This window comes from Mytilus edulis, chromosome 3 (genome assembly GCF_963676685.1).
Source record: "Mytilus edulis chromosome 3, xbMytEdul2.2, whole genome shotgun sequence".
NCBI lineage: Eukaryota > Metazoa > Mollusca > Bivalvia > Mytilida > Mytilidae > Mytilus > Mytilus edulis.
Window position 1 is genome coordinate 73,647,510 of NC_092346.1, and position 19,736 is coordinate 73,667,245.

General features: G+C 30.7%; 1 protein-coding gene across 1 annotated transcript in view; it reads left to right on the plus strand.

Moving 5' to 3' along the window:
* LOC139517392 (IgGFc-binding protein-like) overlaps positions 1-19,736 on the plus strand; it is a 72,706-nt gene that overhangs the window by 37,726 nt on the left and 15,244 nt on the right. The window contains exons 19-30 of the mRNA XM_071308375.1: positions 339-509; positions 2,759-2,929; positions 3,563-3,670; positions 6,069-6,143; positions 6,963-7,234; positions 8,518-8,744; positions 10,960-11,213; positions 11,475-11,660; positions 12,541-12,687; positions 13,367-13,537; positions 16,067-16,237; positions 18,142-18,312. Of these exons, the coding sequence (XP_071164476.1) occupies positions 339-509; positions 2,759-2,929; positions 3,563-3,670; positions 6,069-6,143; positions 6,963-7,234; positions 8,518-8,744; positions 10,960-11,213; positions 11,475-11,660; positions 12,541-12,687; positions 13,367-13,537; positions 16,067-16,237; positions 18,142-18,312 (2,124 nt within the window). The remainder of the gene's footprint in view (positions 1-338; positions 510-2,758; positions 2,930-3,562; positions 3,671-6,068; positions 6,144-6,962; positions 7,235-8,517; positions 8,745-10,959; positions 11,214-11,474; positions 11,661-12,540; positions 12,688-13,366; positions 13,538-16,066; positions 16,238-18,141; positions 18,313-19,736) is intronic.

Genomic DNA, 19,736 nt, shown 5'->3' on the forward strand with positions numbered 1-19,736 from the left:
ATAAAACAAAACAATAAGTGACCCTGCATTATTAAAGCGACAAAGACACAGACGTTTACCATAGAATTTTAATTTCATTTACTACTGATTTGTTTGTGGTTTGAATATTTGACTTTGAATATTTCTGTCAATTTTGATCACATCATTTCAAATCTTCAAAATTGATAAAGATAAGATGGACATGTGCCTGTTGTTCAAGACTATTTGTTGACTTTAAGATGCCTCTTGGGTGCATGTGTCATTTGTATGCTGGCTCATCAATATTATATTTCCATTCATGATACTCGTTTTGTATTTCTCTTATTACCCGAATATCATAACAAAATTTCATTTGTCAGTTGATGGTGGTTGGACAGATTATGGAGATTGGTCATCTTGCACAAAAAGTTGTGGAATTGGAGAAAAAGTAAGAACTAGAACCTGCACTAAACCAACTCCAGCTAATGGTGGGAAAAATTGTAAAGGGAAACCTCAAGAAAAGACAACTTGTAATACAGCACCATGTCCAGGTTATACACCATTATTAAATATTTAGGCACTTCAATGATATCAAAATATATTATTTAAGTTTTGATTACTTGCAGAGATATCAGAGATGACTTACATTTAAAGGTTTGTTACTTGAACTCTTTCAAAGATATTTTCAATACCGTAAGCTTCGTCAAATACGTAGAGAAAATACACTGCATTTGGCATAGGTAATGCATACGGAAGTAATTAGCTCATCTCTGCATACTGTGACTGATTAGCCTTTAACTAGTACTCTTCGTACGAGTTTTGAGGATAACAATTAATCAGCGTTTTTTCGGGTTCCCTATTAAGACCAATTATCGTCTGAAAGTTTCCATTTAGATTATAATCAATTCATGACATACTAGTAGGCAAAATAGCATTGTTCTAACTGTGCTATACTTTGCAAATGCATAGCTAAGTCATCTTACTTCCAAATTACAGCAAAGTTAATAAATTAACATATTATTCGTACTTTGTCGTTTCAAATTATGAAATAAAAATTGCTTCTCATTTTTTCGAACACTTTATGATATTATGTTTACAATTTCAACCTTAAATCAGAGTCTCAAAGTCAAACAAAAATCAATTATTTCTTTAAATATCTAAAACAGCTGAAACCTGATTTAATTTATATTTGTTCTCAATGGAATGTATTTGTCTTTGTAAATAATTTCAAAGGATATAAACAGACAGAATTTGTTTCATTTATAATTCCGGCTTAACTTAGTTTGTCATACAAAACGTACACAAGTTCAATCTTTTAAATTGTTCAGCACGAAATTCTATAATCTAGTTAATGTTTCAAATTTAAAACACGTCTTTAAAGTAAGCAACAACTAGATCTACAAAACCATAAATGGCAACAAGGGTTACATACAATAGCTAAATTACACGATCTCTTTTTTTGGGACTAGGACATAATAAATGGAACGCTGATTAAGTTTGTGAATCCCCTAAACCTCCCTCTAACACAGAAGAGGGTGATACAGCACATTATAAGAAAAAAAACTATAAAACTTTGTTTAAGATTACAATAGTTAAAAAACAGTTATAAGGTTTTAAAGAATCCTTTCTTGTTTTGTTTAGTAATTACAAATTTTTCATTATGATTTGCTGGAGCAATTACTTCATCACGTTGGTAACAGAAATGTGAATAATCTGCATTCACTGAAAAGTTACAAAAAAAATTTCACATTGTTTGTAGTATATATTTGTCAAACTGAATATTATATTCCACTATTTATTAATATCCCTTTTTAAAACAGATGAATATCAATAAATGAAGAAAACAAGCATTTTCTATTAATAATTTTTATACCATGTTTCTTGCGTTATAATGATTTATTTACCTTTAAATACTGATATCAGATAACTATTTACCTGACTTTGAATGACGAAAGCTTGTGCCATTCAAGGTTACAACGAAAGGCCAGGACATGAGCAAATGTTAAACAATTCAGACCAGAAAACTACAGGCCTTTTTCATAACAATACAATTTATGAAAAACATTTCTGACAGACATTCAACAACCACATCCATGGATTTAAATGCTCCTAACTTGGACAGTCGCTTACTGGCATATTATTGTATCATGAATTTATGTAAAGTCGTGGACACAATTGTTTCACAAACGATTAAGATTTAGCATATTGATTTAAAAAGACTACTTCATATCATATCTTATATTTTTTTCGTGGACAATACAGTTAACTAGAACCATCTTCATCGTACATCGTTCATACCTATTTTAAGATGGGCAGTAGAGATAATTAAATGAGCATACGTTTAAGCCTAAACTAGCAGTAAGATAAACAGATTCCGTGTACATAAAATCACATTTCGTGTGTTGTCAACCATTTTGCCTGTAAGATTATAACAACATAAATTCTTTTTATAAATATTTTCAGATCATTGATTTAGATAAAACAAAACAATAAGTGACCCTGCATTATTAAAGCGACAAAGACACAGACGTTTACCATAGAATTTTAATTTCATTTACTACTGATTTGTTTGTGGTTTGAATATTTCTGTCAATTTTGATCACATCATTTCAAATCTTCAAAATTGATAAAGATAAGATGGGCATGTGCTTGTTGTTCAAGACTATTTGTTCACTGTAAGATGCCTCTTAGGTGTATGTGTCATTTGTATGCTGGCTCATCAATATTATATTTCCATTCATGATATTCGTTTTGTATTTCTCTTATTACCCGAATTTCATAACAAAATTTCATTTGTCAGTTGATGGTGGTTGGACAGATTATGGAGATTGGTCATCTTGCACAAAAAGTTGTGGAATTGGAGAAAAAGTAAGAACTAGAACCTGCACTAAACCAACTCCAGCTAATGGTGGGAAAAATTGTGAAGGGAAATCTCAAGAAAAGACAACTTGTAATACAGCACCGTGTCCAGGTTATACACCATTATTAAATATTTAGGCACTTCAATGATATCAAAATATATTATTTAAGTTTTGATTACTTGCAGAGATATCAGAGATGACTTACATTTAAAGGTTTGTTACATGAACTCTTTAAAAGATATTTTCAATACTGTAAGCTTCGCCACATACTTATAGGAAATACACTGCATTTGGCATAGGTAATACATACGGAAGTAAACAGCTCATCTCTGCATATTGTGGCTTATTAGCCTTAAGCTAGTACTCCTTGTACGATTCTTAGGGATAACAATTAAACAGCATTTTATTGGTTCCCTATTGAGACCAATAGTCGTCTGAGAGTTTCTGTATTGATAATAATCAACTCATGACATACTAGTAGGCAAAATCTTAGTGTTCTTACTGTGCTATACTCTGGATAATGCATAGCAAAGTCATCTTACTTCACAATTGCAAAAAAGATAATAAATTTACATATTTATCGTACTTTGTCAAGTTATAACCTTTCTCTAAAAGTTATTAGACAATGAAATAATCTATGAATAAAATGATAAAAAACAAGTCATTGTGTCACATGTTTGCTTGCTTTCTATGAATTAAATACATCTCAAATAATCCTTTCCTTTGCCTTGAACCATACACAGAACCTAAAAATTCACCACAAGAAACACAGCCTCCACCACTACCATCATCAACCGAACCTCAAGTACAGGCAACACCAGCACCCTACCCTCCAGAATTTCCATCAGAAGGTAATATAATAATTTGATGTTTTGAAGGTAAACGATTGACTCGTTTTATATTACCAGCTTAGACTGTTTCTATAACTTGGTATCCGACAGTCCAATAAAACTTAAGTTTATCCACTTAAAGTTGTGGTTCTGGAATGCGTGTAAGAACTAAAACTTACACTAATCATACTCCAGCTAGTGGTGGAAAAATAATGCGAAGGGAAATAAAAAGAAAGAACACCTTGCAATACAGCACCATGTCCAGGTTAATCACCTTTCTTTAAATTATTACTCCTTCTTAATCCTTTTTTACAGTTTTGATTGCTTGCAGATAAGGATAAAAATGTCTTACATGAAAATGTTTGTTTCTTTAACTTTTTTCAAAGATATTTTTAATACTGTAAGTTACTCCTCCATTTAGAAATTATGATGCATGTGTCACTTGTTATCACACAGTTAGAGAAAATATACTGCATACGGAAGTAATTAGCACATGTCTGCATACTGAGACTGATTAGCCTGTAACAAGTTATCCTTGTTGAATAAGGAACGTTACACTTCATCAGCGTTTTGGTGGGCTCCCTATTATCCAGCAGTCGTTTGAGAGGTTCAATTGATAATTTACTTATTACATAGGCAAAATCTCATTGTTCTAACTGTAATCTGGATAATGCAGGATTAAGTTACATAACTTGATCTGGTAATTTAAGCAAAGTTTATAAATTACCATCTTTTATACTTTGTTGTTTCAACTTATGAATAAGAAAGTGCTTCTCATTTCTTCGAACACTTTATGATATTATGTCTACAATGTAAATCAAGTTTGGTTTCATTTGGCCTAGTAGTTTCAGATGAGAAGATTTTTGTCAAAGTTAACGACGAAGGACGACGGACGACGGACGACGCACGACGGACGACGGACGCCAAGTGATGAGAAAAGCTCACTTGGCATTTTAGGCCAGGTGAGCTAAAAATATATATATTTTAAGATACTTTTACAAAATTACAAAATATTTCTCAAAAAATAATTTGTGCTTCTCTTTTAAAACAAAAAAGTTATGTCTTTCTTTCGATAGGGAAAATACGGCAACAAATCTGAAATTTTGAGCAAACATGCAAAATTTCGACCTCATTTATCTCAAAAAGTAGCACATGAAGGTATATTTTTTATTACATATTTGATTTAATCAGGTAAAAAATAGACTATAAGGAAATTTTTATCAAAATGTAAATACGGGATGAAAACTGTAACGTATGCCCTTAAATACCACAAGTCCTCATATACTACTGTAACAATTTAGATGAAAGTTTATGATATATTTTGTCATCCATATTGTAAGCTATGTAGGTTAGTTGTTTTTGTTCGCAGTAGAGAAGATAATACTAATAATACAGTTCAATCAGGTCATTATTTATGTTATACGTCCTAATGTTGACCTCATTTTTACAGATTTATATTTGAATTTGAATTAAAGGAATATGTTGTTTTCGATGTAAAGAGAGATTAAATGGTGCAGTCGACTTTTTCTTCCTTTTCTATATATAAAATAATTAGCAATGGTATGCATATGTGTCCAACGTCAAAACAACACGGAGTACAGTATTTTTATTATTTTACTGTCTGCTAGATCAATTTTATTAGGACAATAAACCATTAGTCATTTTATCTAAGGTTATAACATAGTATATGGCATGCATATTTTCAACGATGAAGGTCAGTTAATTCTGTTAGCCTTAAAGAAGATAATACAGTCCAATCCGTTCAATTTTCATGTTATACGACTTAATATTGACATCTTTAATACAGACTTATAGTTAAATTCATGTGTTATATGTATGTAAGTATCTTTATATCAGCGTAAAGAGAGATTCACTGTTTCACTGGATATTTTTGACATAAATTTGAAAATATTTGAAATATTTGAAAATAATTATCAAACAACTAAACAGAAATTGTTCGTCCAGTTCTCTGAAGTATTTGGATCTGACAGAAAGTTGACTAACTTTATGATTTATCTTTCGCATTTTGACGCATATTTTACTACTCTGTTTAACTGTCATGTTGTACGTTTATTTTTGGTATAAACTGAAAACGGTTTCAATCAACAGTTTTACATTTTAAAAAACTATTGATCCGTGAAGTCATAACTAATTGATTAAAATTGTCTTCAAACCACTGATGTATATTTATTTTGTCTGGCTTGTTTTGGAGTGAAAATGTTCCGTTTGTGTTTCTGAATATCAATTCTATACAGTTGGTTGCATCTAACCATTGCACAATGTTTTGTCATGTACTGTTTGCATCATTGTTATTTTTAATCTTTTCTTGAGTAAAATGTACGTCAAAATTTTACGTATTATCATTTTACCTTTATTTCTATTTCTTAACATAAATGTATATAAACTCATATTTTTGTAGAAATTACAGAAGAAGAAGAAGATCCATTTGGACCTAAGTTCCCATGGACACCGGGAAAAACCCCAGAGTCTAATGGTAATTATTTTATCACAATTTGAGGAGAAACAAATGACCGGAAGTAATTTGATAGGTAGTAAGAATATAAAATCCTCAATATTTAAGTGTATATTTCCCCAACCTCATTAAAAACCGATCTCTCATTGCTCCCGTTTTCTGATATGTCGCATGGGCGACATATCAGAAAACGGGAGCAATGAGAGATCGGTTTTTAATTAGATAGATATTTCCAGAGTGACCTCTGTCTTCAAGCCATTGTCTACATCACAACTAAAATTTTTTTTTTTGGCATTTACATTAGTTGGGGACTTTTAAAACGTAAACCATTGGAAGCAATATAGATAAAACAGTAGTACACCACTGCTCAAAAGTCATAAATCGGTTGAGAGAAAACGAATCCTGGTTACAAACTAAAACTGAGGGGAACGCGTAAACTGTTAGAGGAAAACAACGAAACCACAGAAACCCTGCAGTTAAATTTAAAATACGGGAGGTTATATATGCTCAAAAGGGACAAAAAAAGAACAGCCATATCCATCGAATGTACATTCTGTCTTGCAGGTGAAATATTTACTTTGTTACATGGATAAACTTTGACAAGATCAAGTTTGATATATTTCCAAAAGATATTTCAAAAGAATATGTTGATCATTTTAGTTTTCGTCAATTACTGATACCACATAGATATTTTACTACCTTTCATAACGAGTTGAAGTGATATTTGATGTAGTCTATACGATATTTACACTATGCAAATCCTAGCAATGTATATAAGTATGGTATACGTTTCGTGTTGTATATATTATATCATTTAATGATAGCACAATTGATTTGCAGATCTTCTGGTATGCACTCTTCTTGCCAAAAACCGTGCGAGTTTATTTGATGGATCTTATACAAACATTGGTGATCCTAATAAGGCATGTAGCTACAAGGCACCATTGACTAGCTATTTTGATTCTTATGAGGAATGCAGTTTTGATGTATCAGTTAGCATGGGAATTGCAACAAATGAGAAAATGAGATATTTGAAATACTCCACACCCGAAGAAGTTATTGTTAATATAAGAGGTTACAAAATTGTTATGGGACAGGATAACAGTGTAAAGGTAGGTTACAATTCACCGTTTCAGAATCTTATGCATTCTGGGTAGTGTTTTCAAAAGCGTACACTGAAACGTTATGATATTGGTTTAAAACGTTCAAAACAATGGAAATTTAACAAATGACGTAATTTTATTATAATTTTGGTGTACGAACAATGAGATTTTCCATAGTCCTTTAGATTCTGAAAAGCCGAAATATAAGCAGTAACGAACTTCACTGCATTTTTAATCTTATACTTTCCCTGGAAAGATTGGCAGTTCAGTTCATGACTGATGTTGCTCTAAATTTTCCCAAGAACTTTTCATAAAGTGATAATAGGGGCTTGAGGGGGGGGGTAAAAATATCCCAGTTTGTATTATTGAATGCATTAATGCACAGTAAAAGATTATAAAGCATCGCAATAGAATATTTTAGCACATCACTTATTTCTTAGTTTATTGTTGCAAAACAAATTATACAAAATAATATAAAATAAAGTTTGCTCATATAAGAAGTAAATCCCTAATTATTGTGTTCTAAAGAACAAATATAGATTATCTGAAAGATAAGAACTTGTGTAACAATTACGAGTAACGGGTTATTCTTACGCAAAATCAAATAATTAATTTTCTGAAATAATATGATTATTTAGTCCTTTAAAAAAGCAATGCAACTTATTATACAATCGCTGAATAAAGACAGCAAGTTAAGATAAGAAAGGGAAGAGCAAAACATTTTGATCCACCACATTCGGAGGTTAAAAGAACTTGATTATTTTCAAATTTAAAGGCAGTTGTTTCGGAGATATTTTTTCTTTTCTTTTGAATACCCATCCTCTTCTCTGAATTTCAATTGTTCATTTATTACTGATTAGTTTAAAGCAATAATCATAATATAGACAATTGACTGTAATAATTGGAGATTTTTTTGTATTAAATACAATGTCAGTCTCCCGTTAATTGGCGCCCAACATACCAAACAGCAATAAGATAGGACTAGAGGTCATTATTAACCAAGGTAACAAACACTTTGGAAAGGCTCGTGAACATGTTTCTATCATCTATAAACTGACAGGGTACAGCTCGCATATCGTATGCCATTACGAAACTTCTTATTTGCCTTTTATGAACTGGGTTTTCGTGCACTTAGAAAAAAGTAAAATCACAAAAATACTGAACTCCGAGGAAAATTCAATCGTAAAGTCCCTAATCACTAAAAAATAGATCATTGAAATTTTCTAACACATTTGTGATTTTAGCACTATTTCAAAAAAAAATTTGAACAAAATAACCTATTTGTTATTCAGGTGAATGGTGCGGACATCCAGCTACCATATAAAAATGATGGCAATTATCTTTTCATCACTTATATTGGAGGAAGATTACAGTTGTCGCATATATGTGGTTTGATTGTTTTGTTTAATAGACATGCTGTAGATGTTTTGGTCTCTAAAACATACGCTGAAACACTGGATGAATCACCTATTTGTGGAAATAGTAAAAAACAGACGGAATTTGTACCAGAAACCATTGAGTAAGGATTTTACAATAGTGTTTGTAGTTTAGAAGCAAAACTGGCAGATTTGTATTGGCTTTGGTTTTGACACGCCTAGAAAAATTAAAAGTAAATCCACAAAAATACCAAACTCCGAGGAAAATTCAAAATAGAAAGTCTCTTATCAATTGGAAAAATCTAAAGCTCAAAAACATCAAACAATGGATAACAACTGTCATATTCCTGACTTGATACAGGCATTTTTTGATATTCTATCATACAAAAAATATCCAACACGTCATTGACATATAACCGTAAAGATTTGTTACCCTAAAAAATTATCAAAAGACACTAAAACGATTTGTTTAATCCTGGTTTTGATGATACGTTTATTTAAATAAGCAGTCAAAAACTCATTATTAGAAATATAGATTGCTGTAGTTTAAAGATTGCATATAGCAACATCATCAAAGGAAATATAAGACATCACATGTTTTTAATTTCAGGAATTTTTGTTGTTGTTAAAACATATGGTTGAAGGAAAAACTATTATAATACTAGTAATATAGTTATAAATCGATTTGCTCGGAATCGGTTTCAGCCAGTGGTATAATTCTCAAACCATTTCCCCTATATTAGTTTTACAAAACCTTTTTAAATGTTCAACCAATCATTGTTAACGAAAAACGTTTAAAACACGCAATATTTCGCTAGACAAATTAAACTAACTTTATCAAGCGTGTATTTATCCAGGCGAAATCGGATGTAGATGATAAGAAAATCTTGCAGCTCAATGTACATGTTGCATATGAATTTAGTTGTCTTGTAAAAAAATCATAATTTGGATGAAGTTCAAGATTATTTATAAAATTGGTGTCCATAGGCCAATATTACAGAATTAAAAGGACGATGCTGTGTATTAAATTATTATTAAGCATGATATGATATATAAATATATATATTATATGTAGGCGTTCATTCATTTTCTGTGTTGAAACATATCCCATTTACTTAAAAGATAAACTATAGGTATCATTTTATGAATAGAACCAATTATGTTATAAACGTTTATAAATAATGTGCATTTTGTATTAAACACTGGCAAGAATGCAAGACTTTAAGGTCTCTGACGTGGAATTTGTGAGGGACTGGACTTTAAATATGTTTTGCGTTTGATAATTTTAAAATTCCAGTTATTTCATACTACCCAATTGGATTAAAACAATTACAAATAAGGTGTTTTTATAGATAAAATAACTATTGAATATATGTTAAATCTTGAACAACAATATAGATTGTGTCTTGCGAACTAAATTAAAATCCTCATTATAATTATAATTCTTGTCCCAGGAATAGATTACCTTAGCCGTATTTGGCTCAACTTTTTGGAATTTTGGATCACCAATGTTCTTCAACTTTGTACTTGTTTGGCTTTATACCTATTATGAGCGTCACTAATGAGTCTTATGTAAACGAAACGCGCGTCTGGCGTACTAAATTATAATCCTGGTAATTTTGATAATAATTATGTCTCCAGCTTTACTAAAGACATTACTGATTAGGGCAATGTTAAAAGTTACAGTCTAAGACGTATCCAAGAATCGTCATCTTGTATTCTTGTAATCTGTCGATACTTCAGAAAAAAACTTCCAGGTATTTAATTTCAAAAAATGAGGTGTCACAGTTCCGTGATGTTTTTTTTGTTTTTGTTTTAATAGATCGAGGAAATATTGATTATTAATCGAGTTTTCTTATCCATTTTCCTTGTGCTCGGTCTCTATGCGTCCTTTATGTTTTTATATAAATAATGTGTATTAGATTATGATAAACTAAACATCAAACTGTTTGTCTTTGAAAGCAGCATAACATTTCTAGTATTGATTACTAGCAAAATTAAGGCAAGTTAACAAAAGCAATCGTTTGTGAAAGAAAACAAATTAAAAACCTGTAGTTGTATATTTTACTTTACACAAACACATATAGGTCTGGTATTATCTGACATCAACATTGACTGCTGCATACATCAATTTTTTGTTATTATTTTATACATCTGCAAAGCGTCAAATACTTAATGGTGGTTTTCACAAAATTATTTAATAACGCAATTGTTTTGCCTCTTAACTATTTTTCACATAAAATATTGTAAGCAAGTGGTAACCATTGCCATTCCGATTTCTATATATCAGAGAAAAGAAAGTATCTTCAATAGAAGCCTCAGTCTTTAGTCTTCATCACAACCTTTTTTATGATACAGGTGCGTTGGTGTCGTCAACTGTAGACTCCCAGCCTTTATCAGATGTAAGGATTTCCCTACAAGAAATATAGGTCCGTTCACAAAATGTAGTCAGTATATAGAAGCAGACGCCAAAAATCATTGTGGAGATGTATCTTGTGGAATACCTAGTATTACGTGTGATTTAGCACGTTCTTATATGACACGTTGTGCGCTTCGCATGAAGGATAAACCCTTCAAATACTGGAGTACCACAGATTATACAGCTACTTGTCGTAAGTAAATTATATATCAACTTCGATATAGCCATTTATCGATCCATATGGGCATTATTTGGCTTGTTCAGCTCCTGTGTATATTTGCTTATAGGTACATTTATTGTTAACATAATTGAATTAATATGTTAATTTTGCCAATTATTATATACGTAACATTCCGCTTTAACTGTAATTTATTTCATATACTTTTGTAAATAATAACCCTTACTTGTACTTCAAAGATTGAATATGATTATATTGATAATACTTACTTTATAGCTAAGCCTACATGTGAAGCATCACAACAAAAGACGTTCAAAGACAGTACTACTGCTTGTCCTGCAACAATTAATGATCCAAATGGTCCGAAAATATGTGTGCTTCCTAATGTCAGTATGTGCGAATGTAATGATGGGTATGCATGGGAGAATAATGATTTTGATAATGGAAAATGTGTACTTACTGGTAAATATATTTATTATATCTTATAGTCACGATTCCTTGGGAATGGCATATTTTAACAATGTTGCATTGATATTTTTTAATCATCATCATTGATTTTTTCCCCTCAAAACAATCATCTGAAATGATTAAACAAAATGTCATATAAAAAAGAGTTCCATGAAAATTTAGCTACTAAGTATTTCTGATAATAGACTCAACCTTGATATTAGCATGCATTATCAATGATCTCTATTGCCCTTGTTCTTAAATTTAAATGTGTGTTCATTTCTTATTTGACCTTTTTTTCGGTGTTTATTTAGAAAACTGCATGTATAATATACAATGTAAAGTACAAATGAAAGGCAACCGATACCATAGCTATATTCAAGCTCATATAAAAGGTCGGATGAACCGAAGACCAGCAAACAAATAAAATTGCCGTTTAATCGTACCTTTCATATCTGCTTGAATATATGTTTTGTAACAAAACAATTTATTCCGAAAAGACACTGCTGCAATCGACAATCGACAGATGTTACAATTCTATGTGAATTTTCATCTTTTTTGCCTTTTTTGGCATGTGCCTGAAACTTCTAATAAACCAAACGTATAGCCTTCTCATATGTTTATTAAAAAGATATGCTACTTGAAATAAGCAACAGCTCAGTTTCAGCTTTGATGATTACAATATTCAATCCAATGACAAGGAGCTGTGGTTGTGAACAAATAATAAGTTTTTTAAACATGCACTTTGCTTTCTTCATTATTTCAAATTATTAGACAATGAAATAATCTATGAAGAAAATGAAGAAAAAAAGTCATTGTGTCACATGTTTGCTTGCTTTCCCTCAATTAAATACGTCTCAAATAATCCTTTACTTTTGCCTTGAACCATGCACAGAACCTGCATATTCACCAACAGAAACAGAACCTGCATATTCACCAACAGAAACACAGCCTCCAATACCACCATCACTCACACCTCAAGTACAGCCAACACCAGCACCGGAACCTCAAGTATTGCCTACACTAAGATCTTTCTTGCCAGGTATTTTAATCATACGATATAAGAAAGCGTAGAAAAAGGTTTTCTAATTATTATATTTTGAAAATAATGCAAAACAAAGACTAATCCAAGAATACAAATGTGCCGTTGCAAAAGGAACAATTTATTTTTACATAAGAGCATTCGGAAATCAAAGTTTTGTTTGGTCACGAGTATAATGTGCTGAACTCATTGTCCAATAAAATTGAGAATGAAAATGGGGAATGTGTCAAAGAGACAACAACCCGTCCAAAGAGCAAACAGCTGAAGGCCAGCAAAGTATATAAGTAAATAATGATTTAAGGTCATGTGAAAAAAACTTGGATTTTTGTGTACATTGTTGCCTTTTGTTTAATTGTCATAATAAAGGAAATTCAGGAACTAATTGATTGATCAGTAATAAATGAGTTTTAAAGAATAATTCAACAATTGAATAACGACAATAGAATAATCAGCAGTCAGTATTTGATTTAAAAGAATTTCAAGTTTGGAAATAAACGTATTCAAATACATTTACTGCATTGATTATTTAATAAAATTTACATATGATCAAATGTCTTAGAATGCTTCTTTTATTCAGATTGTAAAGTTATCATTATTTAACATATATTTTCAATGCATGGCAAATGTATTTAATATGTTGTTTTGGTTGATTAATCAATCTCAATGAATATAATTACAGTGGATGGTGGTTGGTCTGATTATACTCCATGGGGAGAATGTTCTCAATCTTGTGGGGGTGGAACGAAATCAAGAACTAGAACCTGTACTAATCCAGCTCCTTCTGCAGACGGTATGGATTGTATAGGTAGTGGAGAAGAGACTCAAAATTGTGGCACAAACAAATGTCCAGGTAAAACTATTCAAAAATGTCATTTGTTAAATTATTTGATACAGTATAGATATATAAAGATATGGAATAAATGCAAATGATATATCTTGTAACGTTCAACAAGAGACCAAATGATGTAGAAGTTACCAGTCATCCATAACGCTAATCAAGCTATACAAGGCCTCTACTTGACACATGAAAACAATTCAAACTACAAAACTATCAGCCTGACTTGTGTACAAAACAAAAAATAGATATGATAAACAGCAAAGAAACGGCTGGTGTATATAAAAATCACCTGACGTGTGTACAAAACTTTAAACAAAAAATAGATATGATAAACAACAAAGAAACGGTGTATATAGAAATCACATGAAAAGGCTTGACTCATCAAATTACATAAAACAAAAACAAATTTTCTTAATGAACAAATCTGAGATTACTCGATTGTCTTTAAAATTGACTCAAAGCCACTAACAAGTAGAGAAATGGCAAGTACTCAAGACTAGTTAATTGATTTATTTTTTTAAAATAAGAAGATGTGGTATGCTTGCGTATGAGACAACTCTGCATCCAAATTAAAATTTGTAAAAAAGAAGACAAATATAAGCCGTCAACACGGAGCCTTGGCTCACTCCAAACAACAAGCTATAAAGGGTCAAACAATTACTAGTGTAAAACAATTCAAGCAGAAAAACCAACAGTCTCATAAATATAAAAAAAGACAAAGATTTAGGAACCACATTATTATGTGCAGTTATTGGACTTTCTATTGATTCCCCACTCTAATATTAATCCATCAATATTATCGAATGTAACCATGAAGTGAATCAAAAGCGGATATCTGTTTAATGTTTAGCTATATTAAAATATATACTCCTATGGATGGATTTTTTTTGTAGTCTATGTTGTCGAAGTATAAGTCTTTAATTTACTTTAGGAAAACGTATTTGCGTGTTTCTCATCATTCGCTGTTTATATTTGTTTTATTTTTAGTCAAAATAGGTAAATCACAAGTGGTTGAGTAATGTATTGGAATAAGAAATATAACCAACAATGAACAACATATTCACTGCACTATTTTATTTAACCAATTGGCTTTTGATTTGATCAACCGTATTTTATTTGTCTTTTACTCAGATAATTAATTTGTCTTAAGCCATAGTGCCTAACAAGAGTTAGTAAGGTAGACGAAATTGACTTTAAAACGATCGTATTGAATTTTGAAGTAAAAAAATAGGCAGATTGGACATTGTTTAACTTCATTTACTGACTTCTTTTGGTTTGGATTATTTTTTTGTAAAGCTAAACAAAGATTTTACCTGGCGAGGCCATGCATAAAATGTAATTTGTTATTTCTCTTCGAAAATTGACGTGTTTAATGGAGAGAAAAAAATGTCTCTTTTTCTATGGTATAGGCCATTCAAAATTAATCCATCAACTCAATATATGGAACATTTTGTGGAAATATAACAAGTGGCAATTGTAAGCTTTCATACCTCTAGTTTCATGGATTAAAGTTAACATGGACTCGACCATTGTCCAAAGGAGAAGGTCCAGTAAGACCCCTTTTTGACCCCAAAATATAGCAGTTTTACAAAATTGTTAAAATGTAAACTTTTAGTTATTTATTGTACAGTAGAATGCTTCTGCTACATAAATATGGGCTGTTTTTGACAATACAATGCACATATATTGGGTATTAGCACCATTAAGTCAATGCTAAATTACTAAAATCTTCACAATTCTAGCATTTTAGTTAAATTTTAGACGGTTTTCGTGTGAAACGAAAGTGGCCGCATTCGTGTTCATCCTTAATATTAAAATGTAAGTTGTATTTTATGATTATACATTAAATATATAAAGATTGAGGATGAACACGGATGCGGCCACTTTCATTTTTGACAAAAACCATCTGAAAAGTGACATTTTTCGGCATATTTGGTAGATTTTTCATATTTGAGCTTGAATCAGGTCGTTTTTAATGACTAAATCAGTTAAAATCTTTCACATAAACTAATTGATTCAAATGAAATAGACACTTATGTGTTTAAAAAGTGGTCAAAATCTTTCGTCAGATGAACCTGAAATTTGAGGCCAAAATCGGTCCTTACCGGTACTACTCCTTTGAAGTTTATGTGCACATTCATGCATTTTCTAGTTTAATCAATGCACGTGTGTGAAAAACATTAAAAGTGTGAAGGTAAAATAATATTGATTATTCCAAAAATGACCGGTCTACATTAAATAAGTAAAAGGGGTAAACTGTGTAGAGAGAACAGGAATAATTACACAGTTATTAATAAAAAAAAATAGAATAATCAGCAATCATTATTTGATATAAATGAATTTCAAGTTTGGATATAAACATATTATTCGGATACATTTATTGCATTGATTTATTTAAATATTTTTTATGATCTGATAAAATGACTTTTATTTAGATTGTAAAGTAAACATTATTTAACATATTTCTATAGTGCATGGGAAATGATAATATTTAATATGTTTCTTTAGTTGCTTAATCAATCTCAATGAATATAATTACAGTGAACGGTGGTTGGTCTGATTATACTCCATGGGGAGAATGTTCTCAATCTTGTGGGGGTGGAACGAAATCAAGAACTAGAACCTGTACTAATCCAGCTCCTTCTGCAGACGGTATCGATTGTATAGGTAGTGATGAGGAGACTCAAGATTGTGGCACAAACAAATGTCCAGGTAAAACTATTCATAAATGTCATTTGTTAAATTATTTGATACAGTATAAATATATAAAGATATGGAATAAATGCAAATGATATACCTTGCAACGTTCAACAAGAGACCAAATGATGTAGAAGTTACCAGTCATCCATAACGCTAATCAAGCTATACAAGGCCTCTACTTGACACATGAAAACAATTCAACCTACAAAACTATCAGCCTGACTTGTGTACAAAACAAAAAATAGATATGATAAACAGCAAAGCAAAGAAACGGCTGGTATATATAAAAATCACATGAAAAGGCTTGACTCATCAGATTACATAAAACAAAAACAAATGAACAAAAATAAACTTTCTTAATGAACAAATCTGAGATTACTCGATTGTCTTTAAAATTGACTCAAAGCCAATAACAAGTAGGGAAATGACATGTTCTCAAGACTAGTTAATATAATTTTTTTTTAATAAGAAGATGTGGTATGCTTGCCTATGAGACAACTCTGCATCCAAGTCAAAATTTGTAAAAAGAAGGCAAATATAAGTCTTCAACACGGAGCCTTGGCTTACTCCAATCAATAAGCTTTAAAGGGTCAAACAATTACTAGTGTAAAACAATTCAAACAGAAAAACCAACGGTCAAATATATATAAAAGGACAAAGACTTAGGAATAACATTATTATGTGCAGTTATTGGACTTTCTATTGATTCCCCACTCTTATATTAATCCATCAATATACTCGAATTTAACCATGAAGTGGATCAAAAGCGGATATCTGTGTAATGTTTAGCTATGTTAAAATGTATACTCCTATGGAGGATTTTTTTTTGTAGTCTATGTTGTCGAAGTATAGGTCTTTAATTTTTTTTAAGGAAAACGTATTTGCGTTTTTCTCATCATTCACGGTTTATATTTGTTTTATTTTTTAGTCAAAATAGGTAAATCACAAGTGATTGAGTAATGTATTGAAATAAGAAATATAACCAACGATGAACAATATATTCACTGCATTATTTTTTTTTAACCAATTGGCTTTTGATTTGGCAACTGTATTTTATTTGTTTCTTACTCAGATAATTATTTTTTCATAAGCCATAGTGCCTAACAAGAGTTAGTAAGGTAGACGAAATTGACTTTAAACCGATCGTATTGAATTTTGAAGTAAAAAAATAGGCAGATCGGACATTTTTTATCTTCATTTACTAACTTCTTTTGGTTTGGATTATTTTTTTGTTAAGATAAAATATGATTTTACCTGGCGAGGCCATACATAAAATGTTTCTTTGTTATTTCTCTTCGAAAATTGACTTGTTTAATGAAAAAAAACGTCTTTTTTGTAAAAATGTCTCTTTTTTCTATGGTATAAGCCATTCAAAATTAATCCATCTACTCAATATATGGAACATTTTGTGGAAATATACATGTGGCAATTGTAAGCTTTCATTCCTCTAGTTTCATGGATTAAAGTTAACATGGACTCGACCATTGTCCAAATTTGAAGTTTCTGTACACATTCATGCATGTTCTAGTTTAATCAATGCACGTGTGTGAAAAACATTAAAAGTATGAAGGTAAAATAATATTGAATATTCCAAAAATGACCGGTCTACATCAAAATAAGTAAAAGGGGTAAACTGTGTAGAGAGAACAGGAATAATTACACAGTTATTAATAAAAAAAATATATAATAATCAGCAATCATTATTTGATATAAATGTATTTCAAGTTTGGATATAAACATATTATTCGGATACATTTATTGCATTGATTTATTTAAAGTTTTTTTATGATTTGATAAATATGACTTTTATTCAGATTGTAAAGTAACATTTTTAACATATTTCTATAATGCATGGGATGATAATATTTAATGTGTTGTCTTGGTTGGCTTGTCAAATTCAATGAATATAATTACAGTGGATGGAGGTTGGTCTGATTATACTCCATGGGGGAAATGTTCTAAATCTTGTGGGGGTGGAATGCAATCAAGAACTAGAACCTGTTCTAATCCTGCTCCATCTAATGATGGGAAGGTTTGTGAAGGTAGTACCGAGGATACTCAGGCTTGTGAGACAGTCAAATGTCCAGGTAAAAATTATTAAAAAACCCATATATCAAATTGTTGGTATAGTTTATAGATAAGAAGTTGTGAATTAAATGCCAATGAGACAAATTTTTACCATAAAACCACAGGCACTTGTCTCAGAAAAAAAAATCCTATATACCTTAATATAACTGTTATATTAAGGTATATAGGGGAAAAAAATTGGGATAGAAAAGTACCATGACACGTCTTATAATAATGTGAATTCACACTCAAATACAAGAGGAAACAAACGACAAAAAAGAAACACAACGTTGAAATGTAACACACACAGAAACGAACTATATTATTACAATGACCATATTCCTGACTTGGTACAGGAAATTTTTTAAAGAAAAAATGGTGGGTTGAACTTGGTTTTGTGGCATGTTAAATATAACATTAAAATGACAACACAACATTACAGGACTACAATACAAATACATAGGAGAACCCATTTGACAAAGAAACAAACGAATAGTAGCTAACAAAAGGCACCAGGTATAAAATTCAATACGCCGGAAGTGCGTTTTGTCCACACAAGACTTACTAGTGACGCCCAGATACAAAAATTTGAAAGCCAAAACAAGTACAAAGTTGAACAGCATCGATGATCAAAAGTTCAAAAAAGTTGTGCCAAAAACGGCCAGGGTTTTCTGTTAGGTACAAGAACATCCCTATTATTTAGAATAATTTATACTTTTGCAAACAGTAATTTTTATAAAATGACTATATAAAAGATATTCATGATAAAACTGAAGTATTAACTAATTACAGAAAACAACCAGATACATTACATTACCCGACAACATCCAACACAATCCAACACCAAAAATAGACCCACCCGAATTAGTCCAGGCCTCAACGCAGTGACGTCACATTTGAAATTGTAAAAAAGACAAAAAAAGTGACGTCACATTAGAATTTGTAAAACAGAACACCAAAAATGCAAAATGACGTCACATTTGAATGAATAAAACTATCTATCAAAAATAAGATAGAACTAGGATTGATTTAAGATTATATTTGTACTAAATTCTAATATTACATTTAATAACAATAAAATTGCAACATGAGCAATACAATTAACTATATTCTATGTCCGGTTAATTCAGAATCAAACTATCGTACAAATTACGTTGAACCAAATCAAATCTAATAAATAAAGGCGGTGATTAATTTTCTTTACCATAACACATGAAAATAACCGAAAAGATATATGTCTTTTATAAGTATTTGTTGAAAAGAAAAGAAATATTAGCACTATATTGCTTATTTAACAAATTTTTACGTTCTACTCCTTTTTTCAGTGTGTAAAATCAAAATAAACTGAATGATTCGTATTTTGTCCGAAAAATTGAAGAATAAAAATATGGAAATAATAATGAAAATTATATTTTCAAATGTTTATTTAATTTAATACTGAAAT